Raw genomic sequence first — 23072 nt, forward strand, 5'->3', positions numbered from 1 at the left:
ACCAAATTTGGTGAAGAGAGGAAGCTTGCAGTGGGAGAAGACGGTGCGGGATTAATTTTGACCGATTTTCTGCACATTTTCTCCTCGATTTAAATATGAGATCTCAATAGAGTTTTCTGTTTCCGAAACTAAAATCTGTAACAAACAGAGTGTACTAAACTATGTGAACTTTATCCTTTGCAACTTTTTCCAAAAATGCCGTTGTTTAGAAGGAGTGCAAGGGCGAATATAGTTATTGCACAAGCGCACTTCACAGAGTAGGTGGAAATATGCAAATAATGCTAGAACGCGCCAATAGGACCTCGCTATCTCGTGCTTTGCTCTGACCACCTCCTTGCTTGTTTTTACCTCCTTGCTTGTTCAGATTATTTTCTTCCCATAGGAAATGACAGGCTCTGGTATATCTTGGGTTGGTTAAACAATGTTTGATATGCCTTCTTGCTCAGGCTGACGCCCGTAAATACGTACCCCGTCTGCGTCATTTCCGTTTGTACACTTTTTTTGGGGGGGGTATTCCTTCTCGGATGTCCTGTAAATTATTGGATTGAGCCTGTAAAATAAACGGACCTAAACAAGAACAACGTGGAGAGAAAACAGCTTAGAAATACGCATTTATACTTTTTACAGTTTTGGTCATTTTAATTAAAAGAGCAAATAGCTTGCTACTGTTCTGCTGCGTACATACTAGAAGATTAGTGCACCCTGACTCAAACACGCCACCGCAGAAAACGGTCGAAACTCAGGTAACGTTACGCGTTAGCAAGCTACACTGCAGAGAAAAAAAGGGCAACGCTACGTTAGCTGAGATAGCCTTGTTTGTAACGTTGCAGGGTTGACAGGGGGAAAATGTAGACACCGATGAACCCTAATACCAGCCCATGGTGGGGAGTATTAATGGAAGTTAGCTACTATAACTGTTAGCTAGTTTAGCTAGCTAACGTAAAATGTTACATTAACAGTTAACTTGGAGTTTTCTGATGTTTATTTCTTCAATATTGGCTCAAGAGTCACTAAATCGCCAAGTTGTTGCCAAGAAGGTCCATTTGTACCTTACGTTTTAGTTTCGGTTGCGGGTGGGAAAGTGACAGGTGTTGTTGTCAGTCCTCGTCCAAACATAGTTGAAGCTGGGCTTGTCAGCTAACGCTAGCTACCTGCTATGATGAGAGAGTTCATAGCTAGTGCCGTGTGTGCTGCTTACCAAAAACAGGAATAGCCTATCTAACTTTACAGATAGAAGTGTCAATACAACATTTAGACAGTTTATGCCATGCCGTTTCAATTTACTATTTAAATTTAGCAAGCTACAGATCAACCATCCGTTGATTGTCAACAAAACCGAGAAGTTCTTGATTGGAGCCACTGCGCTACAGTTAGCTAGCTAACTGTAATGTTAACTGTTTAGCTGTAGCACGTTAACGTTAGTTACATCAAGTTTCAGCCTGATTTTTCCAGCATGTCTTGACTCAGCGTCTCAAGTCAGCCTGAAACTTGATGTAGCCTAGCTAACTAATTTGCCATCTTTATTAGTGTCGGACAGTGTTTATTTTAGCTATATGTTAAACAGCTGATTTGACGGTGTCTGCTAGCCAAGCTAACTGACCAATTCGAACTCTAATGCTCTCTGTACACCCATTGCAACACTTTCTCCCTCCCAGCCATGCTCGTGTGCTTACTGGTACCCTCTGGCACATTTCTTTGATCTATCTGTTTTTGCAGCACCAATAAAGTCTTGCCCCAGCGTCAAATATAAGCCATGCTTAATAAAAGTTGTCGTTTTTTGTCATTCATCCAGAAAGGTTAGGTGCCAGTAATAATTTTGTCTGGAAAATCATATTGGATGCAAAATGCTGTTAATCTCTGCTCATCTCTTCATACTCTGTGTAGGCTAACCTATGTCTTACAAACTCATATAGGCTAGCTGTCATTAATATTCCTCTCATGTTGTGGTTTGTTTGTCTAGGTGCTGGGTTATTGTAAACACTGACACCCTCCTGACAGTCCAAGTCACTCAGGCCCCCCTCCCTTAACCCCACCCGTTCCCCTCCCCTACCCCCTTCCACGACCATCCCACCCTTGACTATGAATGAGGTCAGCGTAGTCCGAGAAGGATGGCTCCACAAGAGAGGTAAGGACACACAATTTATTATTATTCACAGCTAATATAATCACTTTCAAAACACAATTTCTGACAAAGCCAGGCAGAGAAACAACCATTCCAGGCTGTATGTAGTTGCTACTGAATGTACATTGTGGCTGACCTCAGACGAGGCTATATGAGAGTTTTCAGGGGGTGTATACTCAATCCCACTTGTCTCTCTGTGCAGGTGAGTACATTAAGACTTGGAGGCCGCGCTACTTCATCCTAAAGAGTGACGGCTCCTTCATCGGCTACAAAGAGAAGCCTGAGCTGTCCGTCCAGAGCTTGTCTCCGCTCAACAACTTCTCAGTGGGAGGTGAGGGTCCTTCAAAGGGAAAACTTTATTGTTGATGTCTTGTGCTCTTGCCTCCGGCAGTGTTTGTTATTTTGCTGGGTGTTTAGTGCCACCTCTGTACATAACATTTAAATTAAATGTTTGTGTTTTCAAGGCTAGATGTTGCTTTGGGGGTCTTCACACACTTAACAAATTTAAATGAGGTAAAAACACGGGATTGCGGCATTAAAACATTTGTAATGCTGTAATCCCCCCGTTTGTCCCAGAATGCCAGCTGATGAAGACAGAGCGGCCCAAGCCTAACACATTCGTTATCCGCTGCCTGCAGTGGACAACGGTCATCGAGAGGACCTTCCATGTAGAAAGCAATGCAGAGAGGTAAGGAGGGGATAGGGGCAACTATGAGGTGTAAGAATGGGCCGATGGAAGGGGTAGATAAGAGTGGGGAGGAGGGATAACATTCTACATAGAGGTGGAGGGAGGGATGGATATGTTTCTGTGTAAGTCATCGGCAAAAGTGATTTGAAGGAATTCTACAAGCTCACTAATGGTGTAGTAATTGCACATTATTTGGGTGTGTGTGTGTGTCAGAGAGGAGTGGATGCGTGCCATCCAGGCGGTGGCCAATGGGTTGAAGGTGCGAGAGGAGGAAGAGCCCATGGACCTGTTTGGCTCCCCCAGCGACAACAGCAGCATGGAGGAGATGGAGGTGGCCATGTCCAAGATCCGCTCCAAAGTGGTGAGTGTGTTTCTATGACATGATAGACAACATGTTCACTCAGATTATTCTTCCAATATGGTTGGGTGCTAAATCCTGGTTTGTTCCTACCAGTGGCGGTCAGTGACATTTTTAAGATGAGGGAGGATGATCCATTTTTTATGAGCATGGCCTTATTTCTATTACAGCATATTGGATGATTCCATTCACCCAGCATATTCCATTCACCCAGCTCAATGTAACATCGATAGGTTTAGGCTACTACATGATACTAGAATGTTCCATATACATATCATGAGGTTGCTACAACCTAGCTTATGACTGAAAGTTTACAACGTATGTGCACAAGTTGAGAGAAAATATGTCGTCATGGGTAGACAGTAACACATTCAATACCGCCTTGCACACTCTTGCCTGCATCTAGCTGATCTAGGGTGTAATCATTAGTCCCAACAGTTGCAAACGAGAGTTTCTATTGGACAAATGTAGGTATGTTTCTCTTTCATTCCATTTGCTTCTGTTTACTAAACGTTTTTTAATAGCATCTGTGAAATTAATAAACCCTTGATCACACACAAACAGTTAACTTTCATAGCAGCTACATACAAACCGCAGGATCATTTTGGTTGTAGAATTGCTTAAACCTTAATATCATAACTGCTACACACAGCCTACATCGTTTTCATCATATCATATTACATTTTATTTGTCACAAGCGCCGAATACAACAGGTGTAGCTCTTACAGTGAAATGCTTACTTACAAGCCCTTAATCAACAATGCTTTAAGAAGTTTAAAAAATAAGTGTTAAGTAAAAAATGTATAAGTAGAAAATAAAAGTAACAAATAATTTGACACAGCAGCAGTAAAATAACAAATTAGGCTATATACAGGGGATACCGGTACAGAGTCAATGTGCGGGGGTACCGGTTAGTCGGGGTAATTTAGGTAACATGTACATGTAGGTAGAGAGAAAGTGACTATGCATAGATTATAGCAGAGAGCAGCAGCATAAGAGGGGTCTGGGTAACCCTTTAATTAGCTGTTCAGGAGTCTTATGGCTTGGGGGTAGAATCTGTTAAGAATCCTTTTGGACCTGGACTTGGCGCTCTGGTACCGCTTGCTGTGCGGTAGCAGAGAGAACAGTCTTTGACTAGGGTGGCTGGGGTGTTTGACAATTTTTCGGGCCTTCCTCTGGCACAGCCTGGTATAGAGGACCTGGATGGCAGATGCTTGGCCCCAGTGATGTACTGGGCCGTACGCACTACACTCTGTAGTGCCTTGCGGTCGGAGGCCGAGCAGTTGCCGTACCAGGCAGTGATGCAACCAGTCAGGATGGTCTCGATGGTGCAGCTGTTGACCTTTTGAGGATCTGAGGACACATGGCATGTCTTGTCTCCTGAGGGTGAATAGGCTTTGTCGTGCTCTGTTCACGACTGTCTTGGTGTGTTTGGACCATGATAGTTTGTTGGTGTTGTGGACATGAAGGAAGCTCTCAACCTGTTCCACTACAGCCCGTCGATGAGAATCGGGGTGTGCTCGGTCCTCCTATTCCTGCAGTCCACAATCATCTCCTTAGTCTTGATCACATTGAGGGAGAGGTTGTTGTCCTGGCACCACACGGCCAGGTCTTTGACCTCCTCCCTATATGCTGTCTCATCGTTGTCCGTGATCAGGCCTACCGCTGTTGTCATCGGCAAACTTAATGATGGTGCTGGAGTTGTGCCTGACCATTATGAGTGATGAGTGAACGGGGACTGTGAACGGGGACGTTATGAGTGAACGGGGACTGAGCACGCACCCCTGAGGGGCCCCCATGTTGATGCTCAGCGTGGCGGATGTGTTGTTAACTACCCTTACCACCTGGGGGCGGCCTGTCAGGACATCCTGGATCCTGTTGCAGAGGGAGGTGTTTAGTCTCAGGGTCCTTAGCTTATTGATGAGCTTTGAAGGCACTATGGTGTTATGGAGGGCACTATGGTGTTTTATTTCTTTCATGACATTCCCAATGGGTCAGAAGTCCACATACACAATTAGTATTTGTTAGCATTGCCTTTTAAATTGTTTAACTTTGGTCAAATGTTTTGGGTAGCCTTCCACAAGCTTCCCACAATAGGTTGGGGGAATTTTGGTCCATTCCTCCTGATAGAGCTGGTGTAACTGAGTCAGGTTTGTAGGCCTCCTTGCTCGCACAAGCTTTTTCAGTTATGCCCACACATTTTCTATGGGATTGAGGTCAGGGCTTTGTGATGGCCACTCCAATACCTTGACTTTGATGTCCTTAAGCCATTTTGCCACAACTTTGGAAGTATGCTTAGGGTCATGACCCATTTGCGACCAAGCTTGAACTTCCTGACTGATATTTTGAGATGTTGCTTCAATATATTCACATAATTATCCTCCCTCATGAAGCCATCTATTTTGTGAAGTGCACCAGTCCCTCTTGCAGCAAATAGTACGATCGTTGCAAACCGTAGTCTGACTTTTTTATGACGGTTTTGGAGCAGTGGCTTCTTCCTTGCTGAGCGGCCTTTCAGGTTATGTCGATATAGGACTTGTTTTACTGTGGATATCGATACTTTTATGCTGTTTCCTCCAGCATATTTACAAGGTCCTTTGCTGCTGTTCTGGGATTGATTTGTACTTTTCTCACCAAAGTATGTTCATCTCTAGGACACAGAACGCGTCACCTTCCTGAGCGGTGTGACGGCTTCGTGGTCCCATATTGTTTATACTTGCGTACTATTGTTTGTGCAGATGAACGTGGTACCGTCAAGGATGATCCAGACTTGTGGAGGTCTACAATTTTTTTTCTGAGGTCTTGGCTGATGTCTTTAGATTTTCCCATGATGTCAAGCAAAGAGGCACTGAGTTTGAAGGTAGGCCTTGAAATACATTCACAGGTACACCTCCAATTGACTCAAATGATGTCAATTAGCCTATCAGAAGCTTCTAAAGCCATGACATAATTTTCTAGAATTTTCCACGCTGTTTAAAGGCACAGTCTTTGGCACAGTGTATGTAAACTTCTGACCCACTGGAATTGTGATACAGTGAAATAATATTTCTGTAAACAATTGTTGGAAAAATTACTTGTCATGCACAGAGATGTCCTAACCGACTTGCCAAAACTATAGTTAACAAGAAATTTGTGGAGTGGTTGAAAAATGAGTTTTAATGACTCCAACCTAAGTGTATGTAAACTTCCGATCAACTGTAGGTGTTCCTTTTGTCCAGGTTGTATAGGGCAGTGTTGAGTGCAATAGAGATTGCATCATCTGTGGATCTGTTGGGGCGGTATGCAAACTTGAGGTTCTAGGGTTTCTGGGATGATGGTGTTGATGTGAGCATTGACCAGCCTTTCAAAGCACTTCATGGCTACAGACGTGAGTGCTACAGGTCGGTAGTCATTTAGTCAGGTTACCTTAGTGTTCATGGGAACAGTGACTTTGGTGGTCTGCTTGAAACATGTTGGTATTACAGACTCAATCAGGGACTGGTTGAAAATGTCGGTGAATACATGCTTGGAGTACACGTCCTGGTAATTTGTCAGGCCCTGTGGCCTTGTGAATAATTAAGTCATCCCAAAAGCTGGTGCTCTCATGCATGTTTGTGTTACTTGCTTTGAAGCGAGCATAGAAGCAATTTAGCTCGTCTGGTCGGTTTGTGTCACTGGGTGGCTCGCGGCTGTGCTTCCCTTTGTAGTCTGTAATAGTTCACAAGGCCTGCGTCATCCAACGAGCATCGGAGCCGGTGTAGTACAATTCAATCTTAGTCCTGTATTGATGCTTTGCGTGTTTGATGGTTCGTTGGAGGGTATAGCGTGATTTCTTAAAAGCTTCCGGGTTAGAGTCCCGCTCCTTGAAAGCGGCAGCTCTACCCTTTAGCTCAGTATGGATGTTGCCTGTAATCCATGGCTTCTGGTCGGGGTATGTACGTACGGTCACTGTGGGGACGACGTCATTGAAGCACTTATTGATGAAGCCAGTGACTGATGTGGTTTGCTCCTCAATGCCATCGGAAGAATCTCAGAACATTTCCCAGTCTGTGCTAGCAAAACAGTCCTGTAGCTTAGCGTCTGCTACATCTGACCGCTTTCTTATTGACCAAGTTACTGGTGCGCCCTGCTTTAGTTTTTGCTTATAAACCGGAATCGGGAGGATATAATTATGGTCAGATTTGCCAAGTGGATGGCGAGGAAGAGCTTAGTACGTGTCTCTCTGTGTGTGTGGAGTAAAGGTGGTCTAGAGTTTTTTTCCCTTCTGGTTGCACATTTAACATGCTGGTAGAGATTAGGTAGAATGGAAGTTTCCCTGCATTAAAGTCCCGGGCCACTAGGAGCGCCGCCTCTGGATGAGCATTTTCCTGTTTGCTAATGGCCGTATACAGCTCATTGAGTGCGGTCTTAGTGCATTTTCCTGTTTGCTAATGGTCTTTAGTGTATCAAAAATATAGGTGTAAACTCTCTTGGTAAATTGTGTGGTCTACGGCTTATCATGAGATACTCTACCTCAGGCGAGCAAAACCTTGAGACTTCCTTAGATTTTGTGCACCAGCTTTTGTTTACAAATATACATAGGCCGCTGCAGAAGACGCTGTACTATCCTGCCAAAAAAGCTTAACCTGCCAGCTGTATGGCAATCATGTTGTCGTTCAGCCACGACTCTGTGAAACATAAGATATTACAGTTTTTAATGTCCTGTTGGTAGGATATACATGCTCGTAGTTTGTCTATTTTATTATCGATTGATTGTACGTTGGCTAATAGGACCGACGGTTAAGGTAGATTACCCTCTCTGCGACAAATCCTTACAAGGCACCCGGACCGTTGTCCACGATATGTCTTTTCCTCCCTCAAATGACAGTGAGGGCCCTGTCGAGCGTCCGAGGTAAATCCTTCCCGTCCGACTCTTTGAAGAATTCCTCCAGTATGAGGTGAGTAATCGCTGCCCTGATATCAAGAAGCTCTTTTCGGTCATAAGACACGGTGGCAGAAACATTATGTACAAAATAAGTTACAAATAACTAAAAACAAAACATACACAATAGCACAATTGGTTATGGGATCGTAAAACAGCAGCCATCTCCTTCGGTGCCATTTATTATCCGTATTATATTAGCTTACGTCATAGTTAGTCAACATAGCTACTAGAACTAACGCGTTAGTAAACTTGCTACAATCATGCAGTACCGTCATCAAGCAGTTTAGCAGTTACATCAGCAGGCCCCGGTGGCAATAAATTCATAAAATCAAAAGCTTACCTTGACTTGAAAGAGTTCCAGTGTTGGATAGTCAGCTAGCTAACATAGCATGCTTCTGTTTGATCCTGGTGTTTGAGTAGGCTAAAATGACTAGCTGCATTTGCTAGCTAAGTCAGTGACAAAAACATCTCTCCTTTGTGTCAACTACTCACCACATTTTATGAACTGCAGGGCTAGCTAGCAGTAGTTTCTGCTTTTAGTACTGGATCCATTCTCTGATCTTTTGATTGGGTGGACATGTCAGCAAGAGCTCTTATAGACTTCTAAACTTGAAATATGAATATCCTTGTTCATGGTATGGAGGGAGAGAGGGGAATGCAGAACGTTTATGTTCTGTCTGAACATCTTATTGTTAGACATCAGGTATCCTATGGAAAGGAGAAGGCCCACAGTCTGGTTTCTACCCCAAAAGTGAATGGTTATCTGTAGGATGAATGTATATGTTGGAGTCAATTAAGTTTGGATATGAGCCAGGGGCTTGGAATGTTGCCGAGTAAGGGAAAGGCCATCACATGGTTGCGGTCACGGATAAGGATGGAGAGCTGTGGATTAGTGAGGAATGGGTGCCGAGGTCAGGTCACATTAAGGGAGAAGGAACCGTTTATTACCAACATTATTTTCCTGCCTAGCAATAAAGGTGTAATGTTTAGCGAAGAGGAAGAGACTTTACCTAAAGTGTGGTGTGTGTGTATATATACAATTGTGCTGGTGGGAACATGTCTTTGTCTCTTCAGCTGTCTGACTCATTGGGTGAATAAACTTGGTTTGAACTTTTTATAGTTGTCTGTTAGTTTTTACTCTTGTCTATTTAGAACCTAACAGCCGCCTAGGTTTTAGGATTGAAGGAAATGTACCCCGGGGAGGATGGAAACTAGCTGTCCTCCGGCTACACCATGGTTCTTCCCTACAGAGTGCTGTTGAGGCTCCTGTAGACCTTCATTGCAAAACAATAATTATTTGGTGACCTGTGAATATACACTGCTCAAAAAAATAAAGGGAACACTTAAACAACACAATGTAACTCCAAGTCAATCACACTTCTGTGAAATCAAACTGTCCACTTAGGAAGCAACACTGATTGACAATACATTTCACATGCTGTTGTGCAAATGGAATAGACAACAGGTGGAAATTATAGGCAATTAGCAAGACACCCCCAATAAAGGAGTGGTTCTGCATGTGGTGACCACAGACCACTTCTCAGTTCCTATGCTTCCTGGCTGATGTTTTGGTCACTTTTGAATGCTGGCGGTGCTTTCACTCTAGTGGTAGCATGAGACGGAGTCTACAACCCACACAAGTGGCTCAGGTAGTGCAGCTCATCCAGGATGGCACATCAATGCGAGCTGTGGCAAGAAGGCAACAACCCAGCAGCAGGACCGCTACCTCCGCCTTTGTGCAAGGAGGAGCAGGAGGAGCACTGCCAGAGCCCTGCAAAATGACCACCAGCAGGCCACAAATGTGCATGTGTCTGCTCAAACGGTCAGAAACAGACTCCATGAGGGCCCGACATCCACCGGTGGGGGTTGTGCTTACAGCCCAACACCGTGCAGGACGTTTGGCATTTGCCAGAGAACACCAAGATTGGCAAATTCGCCACTGGTGCCCTGTGCTCTTCACAGATGAAAGCAGGTTCACACTGAGCACATGTGACAGACGTGACAGTCTGGAGACGCCGTGCAGAACGTTCTGCTGCCTGCAACATCCTCCAGCACGACCGGTTTGGCGGGGGGTCAGTCATAGTGTGGGGTGGCATTTCTTTGGGGGGCCGCACAGCCCTCCATGTGCTCGCCAGAGGTAGCCTGACTGCCATTAGGTACCGAGATGAGATCCCCTTGTGAGACCATATGCTGGTGCGGTTGGCCCTGGGTTCCTCCTAATGCAAGACAATGCTTGACCTCATGTGGCTGGAGTGTGTCAGTAGTTCCTGCAAGAGGAAGGCATTGATGCTATGGACTGGCCCGCCCGTTCCCCAGACCTGAATCCAATTGAGCACATCTGGGACATCATGTCTCGCTCCATCCACCAACGCCACGTTGCACCACAGACTATCCAGGAGTTGGCGGATGCTTTAGTCCAGGTCTGGGAGGAGATCCCTCAGGAAACCACCCGCCACCTCATCAGGAGCATGCCCAGGCGTTGTAGGGAGGTCATACAGGCACGTGGAGACCACACACACTACTGAGCCTCATTTTGACTTATTTTAAGGACATTACATCAAAGTTGGATCAGCCTGTAGTGTGGTTTTCCACTTTAATTTTGGTGTGACTCCAAATCCAGACCTCCATGGGTTGATAAATTTGATTTCCATTGGTAATTTGTGTGATTTTGTTGTCAGCACATTCAACTATGTAAAGAAAAAAGTATTTAATAAGAATGTCATTCATTCAGATCTAGGATGTGTTATTTTAGTGTTCCCTTTATTTTTTTGAGTAGTGTAATTTAGTATAGTTTGTTCATATGCTAGCTGGGGCCCCCCGACCTCCATGTGGCCCCCAACCAATTATAGTTTTTAAATAAATTATTGGGGTGGATGAATTGACCTGTTCTGAATATTGGGTAAGGACATGCCCCCCATCCCATGTGGCAATTTTGTGTATGGTGTGAATGATCTGTTGTAAAGTATCATAGTTCATCATCAATGTGTTTGGCTGGGCTGGGTTACATAAGATGGTTGAATTTTCAACCCTGTATCTGTGTTGTCAGACGATGAGTGACTTTGACTACCTGAAGCTGCTGGGGAAAGGCACATTTGGCAAGGTTATCCTGGTGAAGGAGAAAGCCACGGGGATGCACTACGCCATGAAGATCCTGCGCAAGGAGGTCATCATCGCTAAGGTAAAGAAATAGGCCTAACCTATACCACTTTACAGTGGTGAAGACTACTGGCCATCAATTTATTGGGAAATTACGATCCTTTGGTATTAGGCCTAATCTAGTTAGTCCGATTGTCCTGTATAGGGCATTTTTAGGTGGTGAGTGGTATATTTAAGCAATAAGGCCGGAGGGGGTGTGGTATGTGGCCAATATACCACAGCTAAGGGCTGTTGTTATGCGAAACGTAGAGTGCTAGGACACAGCCCTTAACTGTGGTATATTGGCCATATACCACAAACCCCCGAGGTGCCTTATTGCTATCATAAACTGGTTACCAATGTAATTAGAGCAGTAAAAATAAATGTTATGGTATACGGTTTGATGTACCGTGGCTTTGAGTGTGACTCCAAATCCAGACCTCCATAGGTTGATAAATTTGATTTCCATTGATCATTTTTGTGTGATTTTGTTGTCAGCACATTCAACTATGTAATGAAAAAAGTATTTAATAAGAATGTAATTCATTCAGATCTAGGATGTGTTATTCAGGGCTCGAACCACCCAGTTTATAATTAGTTATAAGCTAAGGGTCTAAGTACTGTGTTTTGGTGTTTATTGTTGCTGTGAAAGGCTGGCCCTCTGATTTGTGTAAATGTGTGTCCAGGATGAGGTTGCGCACACGGTTACAGAGAGCAGAGTGTTACAGAACACCCGTCATCCCTTCCTCACAGTGAGTGTTCTGTGTTACTGTCAACCTATTACGTGTGCTGGTCCAAAACAGAACACCCACACATGCTGTTTATTTATAGGAGGGCTTGCGGGATGGGAAATTGATCAATTGTCTCATTCCACTCTTCCAGACACTGAAATACGCTTTCCAGACTCATGACCGATTATGTTTTGTGATGGAATACGCCAACGGAGGAGAGGTGGGTGTCCCAATGACACACACACACACACACACACACACACACACACACACACACACACACACACACACACACACACACACACACACAAACATGAATGTGTCATTACAGTTTTATCAATTGTTTGAACACTGATTGAAACGTATGGCCAATATATATATATATATATATATATATATATATATATATATATATATATATATATATATAAAATTATTATTATTTTTTTCTACATTAGTTTGTCATTTCACATTGTTTTTATGCTAAATGCAAAACACTTTTTTTGCAAAACATTTGACACAAATCTCCATTACAAGAGAGAAAAAAACTAGGAATTAAGAAACACTGATCTGGTGAAATTACCATTTGATGACGAATGATACCATTCTGATGGATTCAGATAGAACACATGTCACCAAACAAAGGTCTAGGGGTGTTAGTTTGTTTTATAAAATACCTTTTCTCATTGACAATTTAGGTGTTAATCTAGGGAGGATGGTAACTGACTCTAGCCACTCCTATCTGTCATGTCTTTAATATGAGCATAGTGGAAAGTGCTTGCCCTCGGGCCTAGAGGGAAGCAGAAGTCATTCCGCTACCCAAGACTGGTAAAGCGGGCTTTACTAGTTATAATAGCAAACCTATCAACTTGCTGACAGCTCTTAGCAAACATTTAGAAAAATTGTTTCACCAAATGCAATGCGATCTCGCTGTAAACAAATTAACAAGACTATCAGCAAGCTTAGAGAAGGGCACACATGTACTGGACTGACACAAATGACTGATGATTGGTTGAAAGAAAGAAATTGATAAAGAGATTGTGGGAGCTGTACTGTTACATTTCAGTGCAGCATTTGATATCCAACCTATAACATATTGTGGATTCAGAGCTATCTATCAAATAGAACTGTGTTTTCTTTTAATGGAATCTTCTATAATGTCAAACATGTTAAATCTGGTGTATGGCAGGGAAGCTCTCTAGGCCCTCTTTTCTATTTTTACCAATGACCTGCTGCCACTGGAATAAAACAGAATGTGTGTCCATGTATGCTGATGATTCAACCACATGCGTTCACACAGATAGTGTGAAAGGTATTTTAAGTTTTGATGGTGTTAGTGCATTTAGCAAGAGAAATGTTTAGTTTTGGCAAACACTTGCAGTTTAGTGGCTGTTGCAGAAATCGTGTTCAAGCAATCAAGGACATTTTTTTATATTAAAGCATCTCAAATGAATAATTTCACCTTTTTACACTCTCTTGCTGTATTTTTCCCTACAGCTCTTCTTCCACCTGTCTCGGGATCGCGTGTTCACGGAAGACCGGGCCCGTTTCTATGGCGCTGAGATTGTATCTGCATTGGAGTACCTCCACTCTCGTGATGTGGTATACAGGGACCTGAAGGTAAGCACTGTGTTGATTTTGTCCTGCTCTTTGCTCCCTTCATACATCAAAGGATTTAGTTTTTTGAAATTGTAATAATAATCATGCCTTGTGTAAATTCTCAAGACGTTTACAAAAAGTACCATTTGACCATTCTCACAGTTGTTGGTGTGACATGTGAAGCACAACTTTTTAAAATCAATTGACACCTGAAAATGGGATGACCTGGATGGCTGATTCCTTTTGCTAGCTAGCCATCAAGATCATCATATAAGTCGGTGTTCTCTCAGGATGCAGACTGATTTAACTTACTCAACTGTAACCTTTGATAGTAACATCACCAGGCACTCTGTTCTAATGTCTCATCCATCCTGGTGTCTTTTCTCAGCTGGAGAATCTAATGCTGGACAATGACGGACATGTTAAAATCACCGACTTTGGGCTATGTAAGGAAGGTATCACGGATGGCGCCACCATGAAGACCTTCTGTGGCACCCCAGAGTACCTTGCACCGGAGGTGAGGGCACGGTGCTGGGCATGGCTAGTGCAACATTGTTATTCTTAAAAATAAATAACACCTTATTTACATAAGTATTCATACCCTTTGCTATGAGACTCAAAATTGAGCTCAGGTGCTTCCGGTTTCATTGATCATCCTTGAGATATTTCTAAAACTTGCTTCAACGTGCTGAGTAAAGGGTCGGAATACTTATGTTTATGTAATTTTTCAGTTTTTATTTTTAATAAATTAGCTAACATTTCTAAACCAATTTTTGCTTTTTCATTATGGATATAGATTGATGAAAAATATTTAATCAGATTTAGATTAAAACAAAATGTAAATAAAAACTCAAGGTGTCTTGAGTACAAAACAATTTAGGCAACCGGGATCTTGATTTGTCTATTTATTTAACTTGGCAAGTCAGTTAAGAACAAATTATTATTTAAAATGACGGCCTAGGAACAGTGGGTTAACTGGCTTTTTCAGGGGCAGAAGGACAGTTTTTTTTTTTACCTTGTTAGCTTTGGGATTTGATCTAGCAACCTTTCGGTTACTGGCCCAATGCGCTAACCTCTAGGCTACCTGCCGCCCCTATACAGTATATCGCCCAAGCCTAACTGGGCGTGTAGACTTATGTTCCAGCCCTACTCTAAATCAACTGCTCAACAGGACCTTGCTATGCTGACTCGGTTGTGTTTGAGCAGTGCTGGATAAAAAGACTGCACACCCAGTGGCCTAGCTCTCCAGATGGAGAGTTGATCACGTGTTTTATACAGTAACAGTGCTGTATATTTGACGTAAGGCATTTTTTCACAGTTATGGTATTGAGTATAATTATACAAAGCTGGTATTGGTATCGAAGCTACATTCCTGAACACTGTTTGTCATCTAGCTAGTTTGTAATGAATTATCTCGAAGGGGTATCCTAAACAAATGCACATGGACAAACTCATGCTTCATCCATCTATAGCCTAGCCACTATGCTACTAAACTCAGCAAAAAAAGAAACGTCCCTTTTTCAGAACCCTGTCTTTTAAAGATAATTTTGTAAAAATCCAAATAACTTCATAGATCTTCATTGAACAGGGTTTAAACACTGTTTCCCATGCTTGTTCAATGAGCCATAAACAATTAATGAACATGCACCTGTGGAACGGTCGTTAAGACACGAACAGCTTACAGACGGAAGGCAATTAAGGTCACAGTTATGAAAATTTAGGACACTAAAGAGGCCTTTCTACCGACTCTGAAAAACACCAAAAGACAGATGCCCAGGGTCCCTGCTCATCTGCGTGAACGTGCCTCAGGCATGCTGCAAGGAGGCATGAGGACTGCAGATGTGGCCAGGGCAATAAATTGCAATGTCTGTACTGTGAGACGCCTAAGACAGCGTTACAGGGAGACAGGACAGACAGCTGATCGTTCTCGCAGTGGCAGACCACGTGTAACAACACCTGCACAGGATCGGTACATCTGAACATCACACCTGCGGGCAGGTACAGGATGGCATCAACAACTGCCCGAGTTACACCAGGAACGCACAATCCCTCCATCAGTGCTCAGACTGTCCACAATAGGCTGAGAGGCTGGACTGAGGGCTTGTAGGCCTGTTGTAAGGCAGATCCTCACCAGACATCACCGGCAACAACGTCACAAACCCACCGTCGCTGGACCAGACAGGACTGGCAAAAGTGCTCTTCACCGACGAGTCGCGGTTTTGTCTCACCAGGGGTGATGGTCGGATTCGCGTTTATCGTCGAAGGAATGAGCCTTACACTGAGGCCTGTACTCTGGAGCGGGATCGTGGTGGAGTGTCCATCATGGTCTGGCATAGCATCATCGGACTGAGCTTGTTGTCATTGCAGGCAATCTCAACACTGTGCGTTACAGGGAAGACGTCCTCCTCCCTCATGTGGTGCTCATCCTGACATGACCCTCCATCATGACAATGCCACCAGCCATACTGCTCGTTCTGTGCGTGATTTCTTGCAAGACAGGAATGTCAAGTGTTCTGCCATGGCCAGCGAAGAGCCCGGATCTCATCCCATTGAGCATGTCTGGGACCTGTTGGATCGGAGGGTGAGTGCTAGGGCCATTCCCCCCAGAAATGTCCGGGAACTTGCAGGTGCCTTGATGGAAGAGTGGAGTAACATCTCAAAGCAAGAACTGGTAAATCTGGTGCAGTCCATGAGGAGTGGAATGCACTGCAGTACTTAATGCAGTTGGTGGCCACACCAGATACTGACTGTTACTTTTGATTTTGTCCCCCCGTTTGTTCAGGGACACATTATTCAATTTATGTTAGTCACATGTCTGTGGAACTTGTTCAGTTTGTCTCAGTCGTTTAATATTATGTTCATACAAATATTTACACATGTTAAGTTTGCTGAAAATAATCGCAGTTGACAAGAGGACGTTTCTTTTTTTTTTGTGTAGTTTCCATCCTTTAGCCTACAGGAGAATGCTCATTGCTAAAATAACACGCCTGCCTGATAATATGAACCCTGTAATCTATAGCCTTTTTAGAGCCAGCCCTAAACTTATTTTTGCTAACATGGGCTAATTTCTGGAAAGGAATATTAGCAATTGTGTGGTGTGCAGACCTCAAAATTGGTATTAAATTGTATTCCAAGTGGCATTAAAAAGGTCTTAAAGTTTAAAATTCTACTTCATGGAACCTGCAGATATCCTGCTTAAGATTGGTTCTCTTATCTACTGATTCTCCATTGTTTAAAAAAAAGTTAATCTTAACGCAGTGAGTATTTAGATTGGAGGTATCCCACTCTATGCTAATGTCATCAATCGCCTATGGAACAGTTCTTTTCGAAGGCCCCCATAAAGTGACTAAGACCGTTTTTTTCCCCCTACCTCCCTGCACGTCAAGGTGCTGGAGGACAATGACTACGGTCGCGCTGTGGATTGGTGGGGCTTGGGCGTGGTCATGTACGAGATGATGTGCGGTCGGCTGCCCTTCTACAACCAGGACCATGAGCGGCTGTTTGAGCTCATCCTCATGGAGGAGATCCGCTTCCCCCGGAACCTGGCCCCCGAGGGCAAGGCGCTGCTCGCAGGCCTGCTCAAAAAGGACCCCAAGCAGAGGTACGTCGTGGTGGGGTTGGGATATGGTTATGTGTGACTGTTTGACTGGCCTGCTCAGGGAGGACACCATTTGTGTTAGGCTGGGTGTCTGCTCAAGAGAGGTGTGTGTGCTCATTGATTGCAGGCCTGCCCACACAGCCCCTAATGTAGTAGAAAATACTGGTGCGAATCGAGCTGGCTTCTCTGATATTCTGTTGTTTATTGACAGGTTAGGGGGAGGACCAGATGATGCCAAAGATGTGATGTCCCACAAGTTCTTCACCTCCATCAACTGGCAGGATGTGGTAGATAGGAAGGTGAGTGAATATAGGCTGATAGATTAGTGGTACTGAATCAGTCAAATGGTGGCATTCCAGGTCATTTTGTTTGCACTTGTTTGACATCAACTGCTGAATGACTGATTCCCAAATGACCTTGAATCATCAATAAGTAAATTAGTTAGCCTTGTCTGAGCTAGAACGCCCCATAGGGCAGGAGACGATCACTTGTTTCTGTAGCGTGAGGCAGCTTGATGTAGAAGTACCCCTCGTGCACCCCCTGGACAGGGTGCTAGTATTTCTCAGGGCCTAAAGCAAATTATTTTCCTTAATGCTGAGTGCTAAGCAGAGAGGATCCCGAGTCCTTTTCCTTGATGATTGGAATATGTTCAGAGAGACTGACGATACCATCAACAAGCTAACCACCTCCGTCGCCAGCTTCATAAGGAAATGCATCGGCAATAGTTGTCCCAACAGTGAAGGTTCGCTGCTTCCCCCAATCAAAAGCCCTGGATTAACACAGAGGTTGGCGCTGAACTAAAGGACAGGGCTACTGCACACGGGGCCATAACAGACAACCCTGAGGCTACTGCTGAGGACAGGAATAAGTACAAGAACTCCTGCTACGACCTCCGCAGAGTCATCAAACGAGCAACGGGACCATGTAAGAATAAAGTGGAACTATAATACACAGGCTCCGACCCTGTCGCCTGTGGGAGGGGCTACAGTCCATTACGGATTACAAAGGAAGACCCAGCCGTGATCTGCCCAACTATGCCTCTCTACCAGATGAACTCAACCCATTTTATGCACACTTCGACAATAACACCACCATACCGTACGTGAAGGCCACCACTGGGTGATCTCTCTCTCTCTGAGGCCGATGTGAGTAGGGTCTTTAATCAGGTAAACACTCGCGGGGCCTGACGGTATTCCAGGGCATGTTCTCAGAGATCAGATCAGATTGCAGGCATATTCTCTTTGTCGGAGTCTGTAATCCACATGTTTTAAGATGACCGTCATTCCTGTTCCCAAGAACTCTAAGGCTTCATGCCACATTGACTACCACCCTGTAGCACTCACATCTGTAATCATTAAGTGCTTTGAAAGGCTGGTTATGGCACACATCAACTCCATCATCCCAGACGCCCTAGACCCAATCTAATTTGCATACTGCCATAACAGACAACGCAATCTCAATTGCATGTCACACTGCCCTCACCCACCTATACTGAACAAAAATATGAACTCAACATGTAAAGTGTTGGTTCCATGTTTTATGAGCTGAAATAAAATATCTCTCTAAAATGTTGCACCCTTTTTTTGACTGTTAGCGAGCATTTTTCCTTTGCCAAGATAATCCATCCACTTGACAGGTGTGGCATATCAATAAGCTGGTAAAATGTGATAATTACACAGGTGCACCTTGTGCTGGGACAATAAAAGGCCACTCTAAAATGGGCAGTTTTGTCTCAATGCCACAGATGTCTTGTGAATGTGACATTAAAACTTGAAACTAGTGCCAAGCAGAGAGGCATGAGGTCCCATTTTCAGAGTCTTTGGTATGACTCAACCTAGCAATCTCCAGGCGGACACTTTAACCATAAGGCCACAGAGTTGGTTGCATCATAGATCGTTATTATTTGTAGATGGCAGTCAATCAGAATTTACCCATTTGATGCTCTCGAACTCAGCCAATATCAATATGTTTTACAAGTCATCTGAGATGGCAGAGGAAAGGTTGGTACTGTGATTGCTGTGATGTCTACTTCTGGACCATTTAGCCAATCTCTGCTCTCTACCTCAGCTGACTCCGCCCTTCAAGCCTCAGGTGACGTCGGAGACCGACACCCGCTACTTTGACGATGAGTTCACGGCACAGACCATCACAGTCACACCTCCAGACAAGTGTGAGTTTGTGTGTGTTTATGTGTGCAAGTGTTTTTATTAGTGTGTAGCTAGATTTTCATCCAATTGGCGATAGATGTTTACGCAAGTATTCTAAAATGTACATAAAAACAAAAGGAGCATCAAGCTCATCACTGTGCACTATCACCACCCTGTGAAGTTCAGAACTTATTTTATCTATAGCCTAAAATAGGGCATGCTTTCCCGAGTCGTACTGGGTGGACCACACACCAAATCATTGACTCCCAAGTTTGTTTTGATATGGATATTTGAGCATAAAGGCATTTCCACTGCCATTTCTTGCATTATTAATTTTGCTGACACAAAAAGATGCAGGAAATTGCCAGGGACATCACGATACTTAGGTGCCGATATGTATTGTGATTCTCATGATTCTATACGCATTGCGATTCGATGTTCCAAACATATTGCTCGAATAAAAAAACATTAGCAGGCGCACGCACATTTTATTTTTTTTTTATTTTTTTTTTTTTGTCAGGTAAATAAGTGCTGAAAACAAAATGTCTTGCTATTTAAAAAGATCGAGAACACGCTATGAATGAAACATGCTTTTTGGTGCAGGTACAGCCAACTAGCTATATTGTCTTTACAATATATCGTCAAAAAAAGTATCCCGATATGTAACTATAGATATTTTTTCCCCCCCTATCAATATTGTTTAGCGTATTTAGTTTTGGTGACGTTTTTTTTTGTTGCTGTTTCCATCACGTCTGTCGTGACATTTTATTTATCCAACATACTTTACTCGCATAAAAAGGTTGGATGGAAACCTGATTGTGATTGTGCCACTTTATGCCACCAGCAGGGACGACGTTACGGCGCTGACACTGTTTTTTCTGTTTTCCAGATGACAATCTGGACTGTGAGGACCCCAACCAGCCAGCGCACTTCCCCCAGTTCTCTTACTCCGCCAGCATACGAGAGTGACAGTCTCCACCATACACACACTGGAGAGACCCATACCGCATCAGCTCACACACTCGCGTCCACACTTGTAAAAAAAAAAAAAAAGACTGCAGTCTTGAGACACCACAGGCTGATGGATCTCTGGTTACAGCGGGGATCTAAGTGCCTAGGCTTGCAGCCATCTTGTCTTCTCAAACTTCGCCTACACTATGGTCATGCACAAATGCAGCCTGTGAACTGCACAGGACTTCAGTACCTCATGTCGTCGTCAGCAGCAGCAGCAGCAGCAGCAGTAGCACATCAGCCATGCACAGGGAGGACTAGAACCTATAGGTGGCGCTATAGGACACTACTGCTCCTCAGATTTGAGGCACTGATTTCTCATTTCTTTCTTCTCTCGCTCTTTCTCCCCTTGCCCCTCTCACACTAACCCAGTAACTCACACAGCTGGGTAGAAGAGAAAAAAAAGTCAAACAAGTGATTATTTTCAAAAATGAGAAAAAAATATTACCACCCCCCCCCCCGATTGTTACAGTTGATAAGGAGTCATATTTCTGATTTATTCAAGTGGTCTTTTTCTGGAACTAGCTGTTACCAATAGTGTTGAAGTGGTTCTACTGGGGGGGGGGGGGGGGGGGTAAATTTGTGGTGGTGGTGGTAACAATTAAGATGTTTCTCCCTCAATGTGTTTGACTATGCTTGGAGAAAAAGCGATACAAAATTGAATGTCTGCATTTCATGTGTGTGTCAGAGTGCGGTCGTGTTTGTGTGAGCTAGCTGATTGACGTAAACTTGCCTGGTGAGTATAAGTAGATTAATTTGCCACGTCACACTACACGGATGTTTCCGACACTCAAGAACCTACTCTGGAATATGAGAAGATGCAGGACAGAGTACTACCATTTTAACTGTAATCAACTGAAATGAACTAGTATTACGTTCTTGTTTCTGACTGCTCGTTGTGAATAGAACAGCAAGTGCTACAGAGAAAAGGAATGGGATTTAGGGAATCACTGTACAAGGTGTATATGTACATTTTGTAAAACCCTGTTTTTAATTAAGGACTGGTCTCAACACCTCTGCTCTGAGACACACCAGCCATATGATTTACAAGGGTCGACGAGCACTGGGGCTGTGGTTACACAGGCAGCCCAATTGATATCTTATGACCAATCACAGATCTTTTTCAGAGCTGATCTAATTGGTCAAAAGACCAATTAGTGAAAAGATCAGAATTGTTCTACCTGTGTAAACGCAGCCTTATATACTTAAGCAGACCTCCTTTTACTCTAATTATAAGATTTGTATGTTTTATTGTTATCTTGTTGCTTCGTGCAAGTATTTTTTTTTTTTTTCAATTGTCATAAACATCTGCTGTACTATCAGAAATGGCCACACAGGTATTGATGAGTGGATCAGTGAAGGGTTGCCGTTCTGGTCACAACACCAGGTGTGTGTTGAATGTAATCACGCCTGCTCCTCGTTGCCTGGTCTCACTGCTGACGGTTGCTGGTCGAGACAAGGAGATTCAGGTTGTTCTCAAATGTTCTGTTAGTCATCTGAGCCTTGTGTCCATTGTGTGCCATTTTGAAATCATTTCTGAGAGGAACTTTTCTCTATTCCACCTTGCTGTTTCCCTGACCCCTTTGAAGAAATTACTACTCTCGTTTAAGAAAACCATTCATAAATGTCTAAATGAAAGTCTGTTTCCCCTGACTTATTTCAATTAAAGGATCTCATTGTATGTATTTTTTTTTTGTTTTATACCGTGTGTGTGAGACACCTGTATGCATGTCACACCTGTCTGTTCAGGCTTGCATGTGTATTGTATAACCCCTCCTCCTCCCACACACACGTAACATACTCACTTGGCGGGAACTGTAACAAGGCTCAGATAGCGAGGATCACTTCATGGCACAGACTGCTCAGCCCCTCACACGTCCAGACCGTGCATTCCCCATGGTCGCCAACCCACTTCTGATTATTTGAATTAGCTGTGTAGCGCTACTGCAAAAAACAAAACGTGGCCCCAGGAGCGATTTTTGCGAACCTGCTCTAGGCCTGCCTTCTCGATGGTCAATTGTGTAAATTGTTACAACGGGTAAAGGATCCTGTTTAAGTTATTTAGTCTACGCAAAATTAAAACAATCTATCACTACTGTCAACATAACTTCTTCTACACACAAATGGGCCCACTCACACAACTTCCTACAAACACACAGACAGATTAAATAACACAGACCAAGAATCACAAATATAACTGTGAGGAGCAATGAACAGGGTTCACAGAATGACAGAAAGGACACTATCAGTTGGATATGCAACTTTCTTATATAAAAAAGCAAGCACACTATCATGTAGGAACTCTTTCAATCATCTGCAAGTGAATGCTCTTTTCAGATCAGAGCCACGCGTGTGCACATTTGTGGATATTCTTTGATAGTGAGTTATTAGCCCAGTTATAGATACGTATATGTCGGCAATGGAGATTTACTGCTTCCCACAAGAGGACAAAACATGCAAGCTACATGCAGGCTACAAAACCTTATGTCTTAAGTAAAGGAGCACTGTTGTATTTTTAAACAGGCTTGAATATACAAATTAACAAATAGGCAGAGGGTAGCTTACATTGTCTTATTATCTGTATGGTGTTAATCATTCATTTTATTTTCTATGGTGGTTTCTTGCGTCATACAACAAAATACAATGCAATTGACAGTCACCTATTTGGCCCATAGAGTTAGATCAAATAAAACATATTATTAATGTCAAGCGCTTCATAATGGCAAAACATGTTTAATAGTCTCATGTAATGTAGCCCTGCATTGAACACCACATATAGG

General features: G+C 43.4%; 1 protein-coding gene across 1 annotated transcript; it reads left to right on the forward strand.

The window, feature by feature from the left end:
• The first annotated feature begins 380 nt into the window (after positions 1-380).
• Positions 381-21977, forward strand: LOC110534202 (RAC-beta serine/threonine-protein kinase). Its single transcript, XM_021618922.2, has 14 exons — positions 381-743; positions 1961-2125; positions 2325-2453; positions 2699-2810; positions 3024-3171; positions 11118-11249; positions 11893-11958; positions 12089-12157; positions 13435-13557; positions 13925-14053; positions 16923-17137; positions 17346-17433; positions 19202-19304; positions 20171-21977. Exons 2-14 carry the CDS (start codon positions 2080-2082, stop codon positions 20248-20250), a joined length of 1440 nt encoding a protein of 479 aa, XP_021474597.2. The 5' UTR covers positions 381-743; positions 1961-2079; the 3' UTR covers positions 20251-21977.
• Positions 21978-23072: the final 1095 nt, after the last annotated feature.

This window comes from Oncorhynchus mykiss, chromosome 10 (assembly GCF_013265735.2).
Source record: "Oncorhynchus mykiss isolate Arlee chromosome 10, USDA_OmykA_1.1, whole genome shotgun sequence".
Taxonomy (NCBI): Eukaryota; Metazoa; Chordata; class Actinopteri; order Salmoniformes; family Salmonidae; genus Oncorhynchus; species Oncorhynchus mykiss.